The sequence below is a fragment of the Pseudophryne corroboree genome, chromosome 12 (genome assembly GCF_028390025.1).
Source record: "Pseudophryne corroboree isolate aPseCor3 chromosome 12, aPseCor3.hap2, whole genome shotgun sequence".
In the NCBI taxonomy this organism is placed as follows: Eukaryota; Metazoa; Chordata; class Amphibia; order Anura; family Myobatrachidae; genus Pseudophryne; species Pseudophryne corroboree.
In genome coordinates, this window is record NC_086455.1 from 103,398,523 (window position 1) to 103,416,228 (window position 17,706).

Below are 17,706 nucleotides of genomic sequence, written 5' to 3' on the forward strand. Positions count from 1 at the left end.
TTTTGTGTTAAATTACTGAACACATGCGCGCTGCGTACCATACGCATGCGCATTTTCCACCTAATCACTCCGTTGCAAAAAACGGCAACGAGCGAACAACTCGGAAAGACCACCTATGTCCACATTCAGTAAAGGCATGTAATTGTAAATGATACAATGATAGTAAGTTACATTTAAAAGCAAGCAATGAATACCATTCAAAGGGTTATAAATATAATAAACAAAGCACGTGTAGATTTCTTCATATTAGTCTTCACTTTACTCCTATCCAGGGACATCTTAACAGCCTTGAAGTCCCTGGGTAAAGCAATGCAGTGGTGCCCCTACACAACCAATTATAAAAAATCCTAACATGCCTCTCCTGAAGTCCTATGCCATCTCTCTACATGCTTTCATACATTGAATGGCTGTCAGCACTGGGGAATAGCTCCAGAGTTCTACCAATCAGCATGCTGACAGCTATTCACTGTATAGCTACAGTCTGAGAGGCAGGTAGAGAATGCTGCCTTGCCACACTGATTGTGTGACCATCACCTGCTACTGCTCAGAGGCCCCTAGAATTGTGAGGCCCTGGTCAGCTGTCCAGTGTGCCTATACGTTATGATGGCCCTGCTCCTATCCAGAATATGCATTGTAAAGATTTTCACACTTACAGTAGATGCATCACTATTAATTTTTTATGTCTGATGTTTGATGTCACACATGGCTGCTGCAGGGGGAAAACATGGCACCGGTGCACCTGTATATGCAGCCATGCTGTGTATGCAGGGGGGCTACCGGTAAGCCTGATGGTCGCACTGCCAGTTTTGCATTCGCATTTTTAAATCCCAGTATGAGATTTTTTTCAGAAGCAGATTTTGCGATTTAGCAGATTCTGCTACTGAAGCTGAATGAGGGCCTTTGTTGTATTTCACAACTAAAACTGCTCAGGCTTCTAATGCCTTATTATTAGAGATGAGCGGGTTCGGTTCCTCGGGATCTGAACCCCCCCGAACTTCACCCATTTTACACGGCTCCGAGGCAGACTCGGATCCTCCCGCCTTGCTCGGTTAACCCGAGCGCGCCCGAACGTCATCACCCCGCTGTCGTATTCTCGCGAGATTTATATTCTATATAAGGAGCCGCGTGTCGCCGCCATTTTCACTCATGCATTGGAGATGATAGGGAGAGGACGTGTGCAGCGTTCTCTCAGTTGTGTTCAGTGTGCTGCAAATATCTGTGCTCAGTGTGCTGCAAATATCTGTGCTCAGTGTGCTTGCAAATATCTGTGCTCAGTGTGCTGAAAATATCTACGTTCTCTGCCTGAAAAACGCTCCATATCTGTGCTCAGTGTGCTGCAAATATCTGTGCTCAGTGTGCTATATTGTGGGGACTGGGGACCACCAGTATTATATAGTAGGAAGACAGTGCAGAGTTTTGCTGACCAGTGACCACCAGTATTATACGTTCTCTGCCTGAAAAACGCTGCCTGAAAATCTGTGCTGCATTGTAGTATATAGTAGGAGGACAGTGCAGAATTTTGCTGACCAGTGACCACCAGTATTATATCAGTACGGTACAGTAGGCCACTGCTCTACCTACCTCTGTGTCGTCAAGTATACTATCCATCCATACCTGTGGTGCATTTTAGTTGTTGTGCGCAGTATATATAGTAGGAGGACAGTGCATAATTTTGCTGACCACCAGTATATAATATATAGCAGTACGGTACAGTAGGCCACTGCTCTACCTACCTCTGTGTCATCAAGTATACTATCCATCCATACCTGTGGTGCATTTTAGTTGTTGTGCGCAGTATATATAGTAGGAGGACAGTGCATAATTTTGCTGACCACCAGTATATAATATATAGAAGTACGGTACAGTAGGCCACTGCTCTACCTACCTCTGTGTCGTCAAGTATACTATCCATCCATACCTGTGGTGCATTTTAGTTGTTGTGCACAGTATATATAGTAGGAGGACAGTGCACAATTTTGCTGACCACCAGTATATAATATATAGCAGTACGGTACAGTAGGCCACTGCTCTACCTACCTCTGTGTCGTCAAGTGTACTATCCATCCATACCTGTGGTGCATTTTAGTTGGTGTGCGCAGTATATATAGTAGGAGGACAGTGCATAATTTTGCTGACCACCAGTATATAATATATAGCAGTACGGTACAGTAGGCCATTGCTATTAATATATTACTGGCATATAATTCCACACATTAAAAAATGGAGAACAAAAATGTGGAGGGTAAAATAGGGAAAGATCAAGATCCACTTCCACCTCATGCTGAAGCTGCTGCCACTAGTCATGGCCGAGACGATGAAATACCATCAACGTCGTCTGCCAAGGCCAATGCCCAATGTCATAGTATAGAGCATGTAAAATCCAAAAAACAAAAGTTCAGTAAAATGACCCAAAAATCTAAATTAAAAGCGTCTGATGAGAAGCGTAAACTTTCCAATATGCCATTTACGACACGGAGTGGCAAGGAATGGCTGAGGCCCTGGCCTATGTTCATGGCTAGTGGTTCAGATTCACATGAGGATGGAAGCACTCATCCTCTCGCTAGAAAACTGCAGTGCCACTCCTAGATGGGCCAGGTGTTTGTGTCGGCCACTTGGGTTGCTTGGCTTAGTCACACAGCTACCTCATTGCACCTCTTTTTTCTTTGCATCATGTGCTGTTTGGGGACTATTTTTTAAATCTGCCATCCTGTCTGACACTGCAGTGCCACTCCTAGATGGGCCAGGTGTTTGTGTCGGCCACTTGGGTCACTTAGCTTAGTCATCCAACGACCTCGGTGCAAATTTTAGGACTAAAAATAATATTGTGAGGTGTGAGGTGTTCAGAATAGACTGGAAATGAGTGGAAATTATTGTTATTGAGGTTAATAATACTATGGGATCAAAATGACCCCCAAATTCTATGATTTAAGCTGTTTTTGAGGGTTTTTTGTAAAAAAAAACACCCGAATCCAAAACACACCCGAATCAGACAAAAAAATTTCAGGGAGGTTTTGCCAAAACGCGTCCGAATCCAAAACTCGGCCGCGGAACCGAATCCAAAACCAAAACACAAAACCCAAAAAATGTCCGGTGCACATCACTACTTATTATGATGTGTTCTCTAATTTGTACCAAATGCTTACGAATTCAAGCAGTGTGCCAACACTCAAGTCTCAAAGGCTACTCAGTGTAGCAATTTGTTTAGGACTCCTGAAGTTTGTCCTACTAACACGGTTAAAACTCATGGCTGTGTATGGGAGGACCACTTAGAAGCCACACTGATAACTCTGGGGCCCCCACTCAACCTCCAAACTGCTACAAATACAACCCTGCATAACACACACACACACACACACACACACACACACACACACACACACACACACACACAACTGGCAGGCTCGGCACTCATTTCTGGGTGATGATTACTTGCTGCGGTGCCCTCCAGGGATATTGCCATCCAAACGTAGTTAACTATGTAACGGCGGCACTCAGCTGTCTGGTACGTAGAGAAAAAGCCTTTATTGCGGTCCATAAAATTGATCTCATTATTACCTTTTCCTCATCCCTCCCTCATCCTCAGAGTCATCTCCATCACCATTGCCCCGTCCTGAAGGTATGGAGCACATAGCAGAGCAGAGACATCTGGGATGAGGCAGTGGCAAAAAACAAGGAAGGAAGGAAGGGAGGGCTGGACTAGACTGGTGGATCACGGCATTAATGGGACCAGACCAAGTGACCAGTAATCGCATGGAGGGGGGGGGGGAGGGGGGGGAGGTGTGCGGGGGAGGGGGCAGGTTAATTAATTTTTTATTTAATTGGAGGGCTGTTTAAAAATGCTGCTGCCCCATTTTTAAGTCCCTGATCCTTGGGGCACCCCTGACTCACAGCAGAAATAACTCACAGGCTATCTGGGAATACAGAGTAAATAAAGGAGAAGGGGTTACTGAAAACATTGGACCAGACATACAATATTAACTGTTTCAGTACTCACATCCCCTGCAATTTGCTTAAAGATGTTCATGAATTGCTTCTCCTCTTCAGTCTCTTTGTCAGTGTTACCAGAGGTCTGCAGAAAACAAGATACAGAGAAGGGTGAACTGACATTTTAGGGATTATTTCTCTAAAACCTGGTAATGCCAATATCATATTTAGTGGGTCTTTTCCCTTTCCTCCAAGCATTATAAATGTCTCAAAACTATACTTAATCCAGCATAATGTATTATAATCATTGTCTAGAAGGAAGTTTCCATTTAGGGCCTAATTCAGCATGGAACGCTGCTGTGGCAGTGTTTGCAAGATGATGACATCTCACATGTGCGAACGCCTCCGTCTGATTGACAGGTAGAAGCGTACATGGGGCAGTAGGGGGCGTTGTGGTGGTGTTTTAGGGGCATTGCAGCAGCGTTGGGGGGGGGGCACAGTCCTGACAACACAGGTGTGTCCGGACCATTTGCGGGGCAGACCGCTACGACCCAAAAGATGGCGGGTTGCCGTCTGTCTTAGCAGCTAGGCTGCGTAGGCAGAGAGCAACCTGTCGTACGATGCTTTCGCATGTTTGCGGGGGACAAGACCCTGCATGTCAGTGTGATAGGTAAAATGAAATCGCACATCTACGATCCATGCTGAATTAGGCCCTTAGGGTGGGTTATATTGGATCTCGTTTGTAAAACTCACTTGCACGATCAGTCTAAATGTATCTAATTTTGGAATCACAAATATAAATAATGTATTAACAAAATTAAAACAGTTCAAAGGAAATATATTATTAAAGACAAATGTGCTACAAAATTGACTCCCATCTCAATTTGAATCTAAACTTACGTTGCAGCCCTATAGGTATTAACTAATATTGCATTCAGTTTAAATGTTCCTGGATGCTTTAAAGCTAAAAATTCAGTTTTCGTAGGTTTGGCCACTCAATTTATCTTTTCTAAATATTCCTCTCTTAATTCTCCACCTCTGAAAGTTTAAATACTAGCTCTTGATCTCCTCTAAAATCCAAATTAACAACTCGTGCTTAATGTACAGATACCCCTGTACAGGTCTCAGATCACATCTTGAAAAACTCTCTCACACCTTCTAAATCTGCCTATTACCTTCAAACCATCTCCTTCCCAATAACCAGCTCCCACTCCTGCCTGCAGGATTTACCCCATGCTGCTACACGCCATTGAATGACTACCACATTGTATCCTTATAAATCAATGACAATAATAATGATACAGGTTGAGTATCCCTTATCCAAAATGTTTGGGACCAGAGGTATTTTGGATATCGGATTTTTCCGTATTTTGGTATAATTGCATACCATAAGGAGATATCATGGCGATGGGACCTAAGTCTAAGCACAGAATGCATTTATGTTACATATACACCTTATACACACAGCCTGAAGGTCATTTTAGCCAATATTTTTTATAACTTTGTGCATTAAACAAAGTGTGTGTACATTCACACAATTCATTTATATTTCATATACATCTTATGCACACAGCCTGAAGGTCATTTAATACAATATTTTTAATAACTTTGAGTATTAAACAAAGTTTGTGTACATTGAGCCATCAAAAAACAAAGGTTTCACTATCTCAGTCTCATTCAAAAAAGTCCGTATTTCGGAATATTCCATATTTCGGAATATTTGGATATGGGATACTCAACCTGTAATAATAATAATGAGTTGAGCAGGTCCCAACTTTTGGTGATCTGATTGGCTACAGGTTGTTCTACGCCCATTCCTACCTACAAAATGAAGATTCAATACCAAAATGATGCTCAGCCTAAATCATACACACATTAAAAAATTAATTATTTGGAAATATTTGCCAATGTCTTTGCATTTACAACCAATCTAAAGCAAATGGAACAGCGCTAATACACTACTGAAAAATAAATGTATAGACAAATATTATGGGAGATAAGCCTAGACAAATATGATGAGTAAGAGTAATTTAATACTAAGAATCAAATGTTAATATACATATGTCCCTAAAATTCTTGCCCCCAATTGAGGGCAAAACACGTCAGAACTGACTTCCATAACGATTTTTTGTGTATGAGGACTTGTTATAGAAAGAACCGCTGAAGAACGGCTGCCTGTGCTATTTCCTGTTGGGGAAGGTAAGATCATTTGCACACTTAAGGCCCGTACACACTGACCGATATATCAGCCTTTCTATTGAACTGCTGATATATCGCGGGTCCGTCAGCCAGTGTGTATGGGCGATATGTATGTGAACTCCGTATTTCACAGACATATCGTGTCGGCCCTGCAGCACAGCCGACGGCTAATATATCTACAGATATATTGGTGCATTGCTGTGTGTGTACAGGCAATCAGCCGACCACCCGTAAACATGCTGCGGCAGCCGGTGGTGAGTGACAGCTGAACTGGGAGGCGTGTGTATGCACCAGCCCAGGTCATGACGTCAGTCCCCGATGGATTGGGCAGTGTGTATGCACAGCACACTGCCTGATCCGTCCATAGATATATCTGCAGATATATCTATCAGTGTGTACCCACCATTAGGCTGGGCATACACTATACAATTATCTGGCAGATAATCGCCATTGGCTCCCAAACACTGGAAAATGGACAAAAACTGTTGATCATACAATTTGGTTAAATCTGTGATTTAACCAATTTGTCTGAACAGGTCTTGTCCATTATCCAGTGTTTAGGAGCAAGTAGCCAATTGTCAGTTGCTCTCATCCATTACCAGATATTCATTCCAATGAACCAAATCTGATAGTGTATGCCAGCTTAAGGCATCATCGGAGTGGGAGCAGATTGTGAGAGCCAGCTTACGCGTTGCCTCACCAACCTCCTCCTGACCTCTCTCTCTCTGCACCCTAGCCTCACCCACCTCCTGACCTCTCTCTCTCTGCTCCCTAACCTCACCCACCTCCTGACCTCTCTCTCTCGCTCTCTCTCTGCGCCCTAACCTCATCCACCTTCTCCTGACCTCTCTCTCTGCACCTTAACCTTACCCACCTCCTCCTGGCCTCTCTTTCTCTCTGCGCCCAAACCTCACCCACCTCCTCCTGACCTGTATCTCTCTCTGCACCGTCCTTAACCTCACTCACCACCTCCTGACCTCTCTCTCTCTCTCTCTGCCCCCAAACATCACCCACCACCTCCTGACCCCTCTCTCTCTCTCTAAGCCCAAACCTCACTCACCTCCACCTGACATCTATCTCTCTCTGTGGCCTAACGTCACACACCTCCTACAGACATCTCTCTTTCTCTCTGCCCAAACCTCACCATCCTCCTCCTGACCTCGCTCTATCTCTGCGCCCAAACTTCATCCGCCTCCTCCTGACCACTCTCTCTCTCTGCGCACTAACCTCACCCACCTCCTCCTGACTTCTCAATCTCTCTGTGTCATAACCTCACTATCACTTACAGTACATCATACAGTGCCCACCCAGCCCAGCACCAGTGACATGACACAAACAGTAACAAATACAACACAGCAAGAACATAAGCTGAATCTCCTTACTGTTTCTTATTACACTTAAGCATTTCACAACACATTATTCTTATTTATACACTGGTTACAATAATTTGAAAAAAATAATAGTCACAAGGTGCATTTGTATTGCGGACGTGATAAATATTTCACTTAAATTCGCAACGTGAAAATCAATATTTTCACTTGAATTTACGATTCTGTTCTTGCCAGGAGAAGGGGTCCGATAAGAGCTGGAAGCTTATGCTATCACACAGCTTCTTGGTTTGGGTCCTTGGCGTACACTTCGCATGCCATACTTTAATGTTTAATTTATTTCATACTTACCTGGTTCTGCTGTCCAGAAGTAGTACAATAGGTACATATTAACATAATAAATAGACATACAAAAGTTTTGTTTTTCTTTCTTTAAAAAAGCCCCAAGGTATTAATTTATGCAAAACAAGACACTTTCCACCTACTTCTGTTACATCACAAGTTGGAGAGAAGTTGGCTGGTCTACTGAAAGAGTTGGCTGGTCTGATGAAAAAGTTGGTTAGGTGTGTGGGGCTATGTTTTAGTTGGACAGACAAGTTGGACGGTTGGTCAGTTGGATGGATAGAGGAAAGTTGGTCTGATGCATGGCCAACATAGAAAATGATGGCAAATCGTGAATTGGTTGCTATGGATTTCCTTTTAGCTCTACATCAATTTTCATATGTACTGACGCCACATACAACTGAAAGCAGTGATGGGCAAGCTGATCCATATGTATCCTCTAACCTTCAAAAGAGCCACACATTGCCCTTAATCTTTGTAAGCAATATAATTAATCAAAGAAATACACAAATCCTTAATAATATAGCAGCAGACATGTTTGTTGTAGAATATGATTCTCTGTTGAAGCATCAAACATGAAGGGAAGATTGTGGGCTAAAATTTACAGCATATTTGGCTACTCTCCTGGAATTCCCAGGAAATTTTCAATTTTAGGCCCTCATTCCGAGTTGTTCGCTCGCTAGCTGCTTTTAGCAGCATTGCACACGCTAAGCCGCCACCCTCTGGGAGTGTATCTTAGCTTAGCAGAATTGCGAACGAAAGATTTGCAGAATTGTGAATAGAAATTTCTTAGCAGTTTCTGAGTAGCTCCAGACTTACTCAGCCACTGCGATCAGTTCAGTCAGTTTCGTTCCTGGTTTGACGTCACAAACACACCCAGCGTTCGCTCAGACACTCCCCCGTTTCTTCAGACACTCCCGCTTTTTCCCCAGAAACGCCAGCGTTTTTTCGCACACGCCCAGAAAACGGCAAGTTTCCGCCCAGAAACACCCACTTCCTGTCAATCACACTACAAACAAAGAAACGGTTCCTGCGCACTTAAGAAGGTATATAACACTCCTTATTAAGTGTCTCATAAACTTAAATAAAAATATAAAACTGATCCTTCTAATTATAAAAGAATGAAGTCTTGTAGGGAGTATATTCTTCCCGACACTTTTTCCCAAACGGAAATCTCTTAGTTTGAGACTTAATTGTCCAAATAGAGTCTATTAATCAAACAGTCAAAATAATGGGATGAATTTCTTATCTGGTCTCCTCCTGAACACTTCAAACACTGGAAAAATCCTTGTAATAAGTCGTCCCCACCGTTTGTAGTTTCTGTCAAAGTCCTCAATCAAGGTACATGTAAGACAAATAATGGGGAATCATAGTGCAGACTTATACAAATTTATTCTTACAACGATATTTTCCAAATAAAAATGCATACCCAAAATGACCTTCCAGGAAGGCACAGTAAATAGCATACAGGGGTATTTATGAAGCCCCCCCTATTGAGCTGTACCTTCACCAAATCCTGGGCAGCAATGAACACCAACGCGTTTCAACCAATAAGGTCTTTGTCAAGGTGTGTGGAGCAGATTGTGAGAGGCAGCTTACGCGTTGCCTCACCAACCTCCTCCACGCCCAGAAAACGGCAAGTTTCCGCCCAGAAACACCCACTTCCTGTCAATCACACTACGATCCCCAGAACGATGAAAAATCCTTGTTATGCCGTGAGTAAAATACCTAACTTTTGTGTAAAATAACTAAGCGCATGCGCTCTGCGAACCTTGCGCAGTAAGCGACTAATCGCAATATAGCGAAAATTGGCAATGAGCGAACAACTCGGAATGACCCCCTTAGGGGAGAACTCTGGGATACTGGGAAAACAGTCAACTCTCCCAAATCTCACAGATGACTGCTGTGAATTAGGCAAATGAAATAGGTGTGATCAGGCCCTGCGCCACCCGCTCAGCAAAGGGATGCAAAGCAGGTAGGCACCAGGCTGGATAGGTGCTTTCCCTCCCTGCTGCTGTGCCACCCTGTCCCCTTTGCTGCTGCTGGCTGCTGCGCCTGTCACACTGTATGACAGGCAGTGGCGCCAGCAATATGAAACCTGCTCCACTACCCCTGGTGACAACGGCAGTGTTGGGCACTGAAAATGGAGCGGAGCTACATGGACGGAGGGGGCAGAGCTATACGGGACCAGCAGACTGCTACAGATTAGGAAGTGCAGCTCCAGATCCGGCCTGCCAGACAGTAATAGGCAAATGGAGGAAAAGTGAGTGAGAAAGGGTGCTGTATGTGTATGTGTGTGTGTGTGTGTGTGTGTGTGTGTGTGTGTGTGTGTGTGTGTATGTATGTAGGTATGTGTGTGGAGGCCGGTATGGGTGGGACAAAATGTGAATAAGTTCCACTTTTGTGGGAGTTATGCATAAGCGGCGCCACTCCTGAGGGTGTTATATGTAAGCTGTGTTACTACTGGGGCATTATGTGTAAGTGGTCCTACTACTGGGATGTTATGTGTAAGAAGAGCTACTACTGGGGCATTATGTGTAAGCTGCACTACTACTGTGGCATTATGTGTAAGCTGCGTTACTACTGGGGCTTTATGCTTAAGCTGTGCTACTACTGTGGGCATTATGCATAAGCTGCACTACTACTGGGTTGTTATGTGTAAACAGCATTACTACTGGGGCATTATGTGTAAGTGCTGCTACTACTGGGGCCATTATGTGTAAGCAGTGCTACTACTTGGAGCATTATGTGTAAGCAGCACTACTACTGGGGGCATTATGTATAAGCGGAGCTACTACTGGGGCATTATGTGTAAGCTGCACTACTACTGGGGTATTATGTGTAAGCTGCACTACTACTGGAGGCGTTATGTGTAAGCTGCACTTCTGTGAGTGTTATGTGTAAGCCGCACTACTACTGGGGCATTATGTGTATAAGCACCATCACTACTGGAGGCATTATGGGTGTAAGCGGCACCACTATTGGGGTCATTATGTGTATGCGGCGCCACTACTGGGGGCATTATTTGTAAGTGGCGCCACTACTGGTGGCACCACTACTGGGAGCATTATGAATAAGCGGCACTACTACTGGGGGCATTATGTGTATAAGTAGCACTACTACTTGTGCTGTAATGTGAATAAGAAGATGCTACTGTGTGGCGTAATTTAAATTGGGGTACTATTGTGTGGCCACGCCCCTTCCTAGTGGGACCACATACATTTTTTGACAAGCGCTATCCCTTTGTAAAGTAAGGGAGGGCACACATTTATAGTTTGCAGGGGATGTCGAACACCCTAGCACCGACCCTGGGTGTGATTATGCAATTTGCTATGATCATGTCCCCTTTTCCCCGCAACACAGTGCTGCATATTGAACATTGACCTAATGGTCATGGGGAGGGGCACAATGATGGGATTATAAACCTTGGGAGGAAAACTGGGCAAGTACTGTATGATTTGCTGTAAAAAGAATAGGGAAATAATTAAACATAGCTGAACCTAAACTTCACTAAAAGTAAACTAAACCTAACATACTGTAACTGTAAACAAACATAACAACCATAAAAGATTAACAAACAAGATTCTACAAGAAAGCTCACTGTCACAATTTATGAGGCAGGGCCACCTACTGTCCATGTGCTTTAACTTCTGAAGCAGTGATTCTAAATCTCAACCCTCAAATTTACTCAGCAGGTCATGATTTGATGATTGTGGAAGCACCTGTGCATGATTAAAGAGATCCACAAATCATGGCTTGTAGGTGGTATTTGAGGACTGGAGTTGAGAATTCCTGTTCTAAAGTCATCTTTAGCCTATAAGCTGCTTTCTTCTCCTATGACTCCGAACATAAACTCTTTGAGAAAATAACACGTAAACACTGGTACATTTTACAAGGGGATCCGGTCTTGAAGAACATCATCCCAGATCAACCACAATTTATTTACGGCAAAGCACCCAATATAAAGAATCGTTTTGTCCGTAGCGCCTTACCCATTAAGAGTGTGAATCCGATTAGAACCAAAGGCTTTCATCGCTGCGGAATATGTCTAGGCTGTAGACAGATACAATCGAACAAATCCAAATACACAGAAATAATGGTTAACGGAATCACTTTGAGATCCATGACTTTATCACTTGTCATACCACCAATGTTTATTTGATCACCTGCATTTGCAACAAGTCATACATCGGCCGTACCTCACGATCTTTAAAAACACGTATAGGGGAGCATCTCCGAAATATCAAGAAAGGCCTTTCAGCACATCACCTGTCTGAACATTTTCGACAGGAACATCAATGCTCCACCAGTGCGATAAAAGAATTTGTGGGACTTATAAACGTCAAAGCCTCCTGGAAAAATCGAAATGTAGAAAAACTTCTTGCCAAAATGGAAATGAAAACTATCTTCAATTTAAAGACACTCACACCCAATGGGTTAAACCAGGACTTTGAAGTTAAATGGTTCCTGTAATGTCTTCATTCCATTTTTCTCTACCCTAAATTCTTCACCACATCAGTCATATCCCTCTCAATTTGTATTTTTATTAATTTCCTCACCAATATTTATTTCAATCCATATTGTGCACCTACTGTCATTATGAATGTCACCGATCATTAATATATTCACTTCATTTGTGTCTTTCCCGGTGGAATTTATCCTAATAATGACTTTACACCATCAAATCCTGAGGAAACAGCAATTTTCAAGTCATGGATGATTGCCATCACCTGTGGTGAGCTAGTTAATTGATAAGAAAGGTGTTTCATCACAGGTGATGGCAATCATACATTACCAGGAAAGTCCAGGAACAGAGCATTGTCTCCCTCATGGAGAGGGTCAGGTAGGCAAGTATGCATAACTCTCAATGGGGTGGTTTGAAAGTTGAATGTACAATTAGGATTGATGTAGTCCCAAAACAGAGGTGTGGAGTCTAACATATCGGTGGCCCTCACCAGGGCCACTGATATCTTAGGGCCACAAGGGAGCCACAATGGAGTTTTGGCTTTGCTGTGCCTGATACATGAGGTCGCAGCCCTCTGGGGTACTATGGGGGTCATTCCAAGTTGATCGCTCACTAGCAACTTTTTGCAGCACTGTAATCAGGTTAAAACTCGGCAAAACTGCACATGCGTATGCACTGCAATGCGCAGGCGCATCGTACGGGTACAAAGAGGATTGGTGCTGGGTGATGGATTTAACGAAGAATCCATTTGCACAGTCGATCGCAAGGTGATTGACAGAAAGAAGGTGTTTATGGGTGTCAACTGACCGTTTTCTGGGAGTGTTTGGGAAAATGCAGGCATGTCCAAGCGTTTGCAGGGCGGGTGTCTGACGTTAATTCCGGGACCAAAAAGACTGGAGTGATCTCAGCGGCTGAGTAAGTCCAGAGCTACTCAGAAACTACACAAACTGTTTTTGTACCGCTCGGCTGCAAAGGCGTTCGCACACTTGCAAAGCGAAAATACACTCCCCCATAGGCGGCGACTATCTGATCGCAGCGCTGCAAAAAGTTGCTAGTGAGCAATCAACTCAGAATTACCCCCTATGTATGGGCTGGTGGGTACGAAGGCAGAAAGTGAGACTGGTCACCATGATGCGCACTGGAGCATAATCAACAGAAATGGCTCACAACTAGGTGGGCAATGCAATACCAGGCAGGGTAACTAACAGCTCTGCCAGGCCCCAGTACTGTGAGGGTGCTTGGCCAACTTAGGGATGTGTGGTCATGCCCCCTTCTTCCAAAAATGTTTAAAATACATTATGATTGTCACACAGGAGAGCACCAGTTGGTGTCAGCAAATGGTGTATCTGTGGGTAGGGGAGACTGAGAAAGAACTAATGATGTGGGGAAAGAGAGGACTGACTGACGAGAAGAGGGAGGGTGGAGAATGGGCCCCTCCAATAGGCCCAGGATGGGTAAAGAGTATTGCCCCCCCACCACCACCTCAGCACCACTGGTAACAGGAGATAGGCAGAATCAAGTCAATATAATAGCCATGGTCAGAACCAGAAAGTCACAAGGAGCAGTAAAAAAGGAGCAGGTGAGGAAGATCATCAGATGACCTGGATCAGAACACAGGGCGCTATAACAGAACAGACTCAGGAAAAGTACAGGACAAGAATTTAATACTTTGGCATTTTTAGCAGAGTGGCGCTCACATCCCAATGGGAGCCACAGCCATTGGGCACACATACAGGGAAAGAGAAAAGTGTACTCTTGCTGGGGCACTCTTTTTTGTGTATATTATTCAATTGAAACATAATGTTTAATCAACTTATCATAAAATATAATCCCAAATAAATGCTTCAAAATAAAAGCTAAGTAAAGTAACGGTACGGGTGAGTCTATAAATGCTTAAATGAATACATCAACTGAATAGGGCCCTATCCACACATTCATAGACTCCCATCCAAAAAGGTAATTTAGCGTACACTCTTGTTTAGATTATTATTAATTTATTATTTTATTTATTAACAGTTTCTTATATAGCGCAGCATATTCCGTTGCGCTTTACAATTAGAACAACAGTAATAGAACAAAACTGGGTAAAAGCAGACAGACAGAGGTGGGAAGGCCCTGCTCGCAAGCTTACAATCTATAGGGAAATAGGCATAGATACACAAGGATTGATGCTAACTATTGCATAATGGTCCACCAGATTGCTAGGTTCTTAATGGGTTGTATGATGATACCCCACAAAGTTATCCAAGTGTCAGGAGGGTGTGAGACTAAAGAAAGACAAGATATGTGATGTTATGAATACTCTACAGAGGATGTAATTAGATAGGGAAGCACTGAAGGTTATGTGGGTGGGTCTGGAATTTGATAGGCTTGTCTGAAAAGGTGAGTTTTCAGGGAACATTTAAAGGTTTGGAGACTAGAGGCGAGTCTTACTGTGCGTGGGAGGGCATTCCACAGAGTGGGTGAAGCCCGGATAAAGTCCTGTAATTTTGAGTGTGAACAAGTAATGCGTGTGGATGAGAGACGTAGATCTTGTGCAGAGCGGAGAGGTCGGGTAGGGAGATATTTTGAGATGAGTGAAGAGATGTATGTTGGTGCAGTTTGGTTAATAGCCCTGTAAGTGAGTAAAAGTATTTTATATTTAATACGGTAGAATACCGGTAACCAATGGAGGGACTGACAGAGCGGATCTGCAGACGATGAACGTCTGGCAAGGAAGATTAGCCTCGCAGCTGCATTCAAAATGGATTGTAGTGGTGAGAGCCTATGTTATGGAAGACCGGTCCGGTGACTATTACAATAATCAATGCGGGAGATAATGAGAGCATGGATTAGAGTTTTTGCTGTTTCTTGTGTAAGATAAGGGCGTATTTTGGATATGTTTCTTAGATGTATGTAACATGATCTTGAGACAGATTGAATGTGGGTAACAAAGGACAGTTCAGAGTCAAGAATGACACCTAGGCAGCGAGCTTGTGGGGTAGAGGTGATTGCAGAGTTCTCAACAGTGATAGAGATATCAGGTTGGAAACTACTATTGGCCGGTGGAAATATAATTAATTCTGTTTTGGAAATATTAAGTTTGAGGTGGTGAGATGTCATCCAAGATGAAATGGCAGAAAGGCATTCAGTGACACGACCCAATACAGATGGTGACAAATCAGGGGAGGATAGGTAGATTTGAGTATCATCCGCATACAGATGGTACTGAAATCCGAAAGAGTTGATTAGTTTGCCAAGAGATGTGGTATAGATAGAGAAAAGCAGAGGACCTAGGACTGAGCCTTGCGGTACTCCAACTGAGAGAGGTAGCGAAGGAGAGGTGGAATCAGAGAAACGAACACTGAAGGAGCAATTAGATAGGAAGGATGAGAACCAAGAAAGGGCTGTGTCCTGAATACCTAGGGATTGTAGTGTTTGTATGAGAAGAGAGTGGTCAACAGTGTCAAAAGCAGCAGAGAGATCAAGGAGAATAAGGAGAGAGAAATGTCCTTTAGATTTAGCAGTGACCAAATCATTCACTACCTTAGTCAGTGCTGTCTCTGTGGAGTGTTGGGCACGAAATCCTGACTGAAGTGGGTCCAGTAGGCTGTGTGAGTTAAGAAAGTGTGTGAGGCGAGTGTAGGCAAGTCTCTCCAGTAGCTTGGAGGGGCATGGGAGCTGAGAGATGGGACGGTAGTTAGAGAGAGAGTTCGGGTCAGAGTTTTGTTTTTTCAGAATGGGAGTAATCACTGCATGCTTGTATACAGAAGGAAAGATACCAGTAGACAGGGAGAGATTACAGATTTTCGTTAAGGTTGGGATGAGCACAGTAGACAGAGCTTTACTAATTTGTGAGGGTATAGAGTCAAGGGGAGAGGTATTAGAGTAGGCAGATGAAAAGAGTGCAGATACTTCATCTTCATTTGTAGGATCAAAAGAAGAGAAGGTGTTAGAGGGTTCAGGCAGGGAATTGAGCAGGTCACTTGCTGTGGAAGAGCATACCATTTCATTTCGGATCTTGTCAATCTTGTCCTTGAAATAGGAAGCAAGATCTTGCGCACTGACAGTGACATATGCTATAAAGGCAAAATATGTAGTACTGTAAGTGAGATAGAGGTTTCCTGATCTACAGTTATGGTTATTCCTGGTGACAACAGACATCCTAAATGTACTGCAGTTGGTTAGTTTCCTTCTCATGTGTGGCATGTGGGACTATTGTTTACTGCATATGAAAAGGCTTTTATTCCCCATTGTAATTTGATAACACACATAGGTGGGTCACATACATAAACCACTTGTGTGATAGAGATGTTACATTTACACACATAACAACATCACAATTGTATCTTGTGTCAGAATGTACAGAAATGGTTTATTTCACTTAGATGGATCAATAGCATGTGTCCTATACATGACCTTATGTATGCACAAACCTGGGTGGAGAATTGATGGCTCTTGGAGCCAAGATTGTAGATAAGGATATCTTATCTTGTACCAGTGATAAATGTTTGGGGGTAGGAAATTGCATCCTTCATCCTCAAACACGTCAGACCTAGCTAGTCATGCTAGGCCATAAGGTAAAAGTAGAATTTCAACTCTTAAAGAGAATGTAATGTCACCCTTTCTCCCCAATCTATTGCAAGCCAGCATGTGTAGAAAGCACGTCAGGTGTCTGCAGTGAGCTAGTTAAATAACCTAAAGGTGGGAAGGAGGAGTGGTGATAGAGGTAAAATTCTCCCTGAAAACTGGTGTTCATTTTCATGGGGTTCAGCTGCAGCTGGAGGTGAATCGATAAGCTAAACTGTGCAATCCCCCACATCAAGAATCCTAAGTGCTGTGTGTTAGTGTTAGGCTTCTGCATTATTATACCTTGTTTATTTTTTTGAGATTTATATGTTCTGTATTTCTGTCCATTTATAATTATCGTTGTATACTCTTACCTTGGACGATTTTGTTCAAATTAAAAGATAATTAATTCTAACGTATTCTCCATTCCCCTTGGTGAATCTACAAGCCTATGCGGCCAAAAGCTACTAACGGAGTTTAAGTGAGTTTGCAATTAATAATTCTGGATGCAGATAGCTACAAAGGACTGTCTGGTGTCTATATATTGAGGTTTTGTGTTCCTGGTGGCAGTTACTGGGTTTTAATTAACAACACATGCTGTGGTAACCATAAGTCACTGGTGGCGTTTTTCAGATTGAGGTATCTGGGAAATTGGCCAGTTTGTCGTGACAGCTTGTACATGCAAATTGCTTTCTATAGTACTTGACACAAAATACCTAATCTTGTGGTCTTGCTGATGTACCTTGATTTTACAAAAAAATTCACAGGTCATAGAATCATATGCTATTTAATATTCCACCATTGCCAAATCTATAGACCTTACTTTGGACATACGTCTCATGCATGTGTCAAAAATGAGTAACACAGGTACCTCTCAACCATGTTTCCAGCCCCTAATAC

General features: G+C 43.1%; 1 protein-coding gene across 5 annotated transcripts in view; it reads right to left on the minus strand.

The window, feature by feature from the left end:
- Positions 1–17,706, minus strand: part of CAPN3 (calpain 3) — a 354,142-nt gene that overhangs the window by 57,986 nt on the left and 278,450 nt on the right. For all 5 annotated transcript variants that reach the window (XM_063947837.1, XM_063947835.1, XM_063947834.1 and 2 more), the window contains one exon: positions 3,995–4,069. In XM_063947837.1, the coding sequence (XP_063803907.1) occupies positions 3,995–4,069 (75 nt within the window). The remainder of the gene's footprint in view (positions 1–3,994; positions 4,070–17,706) is intronic.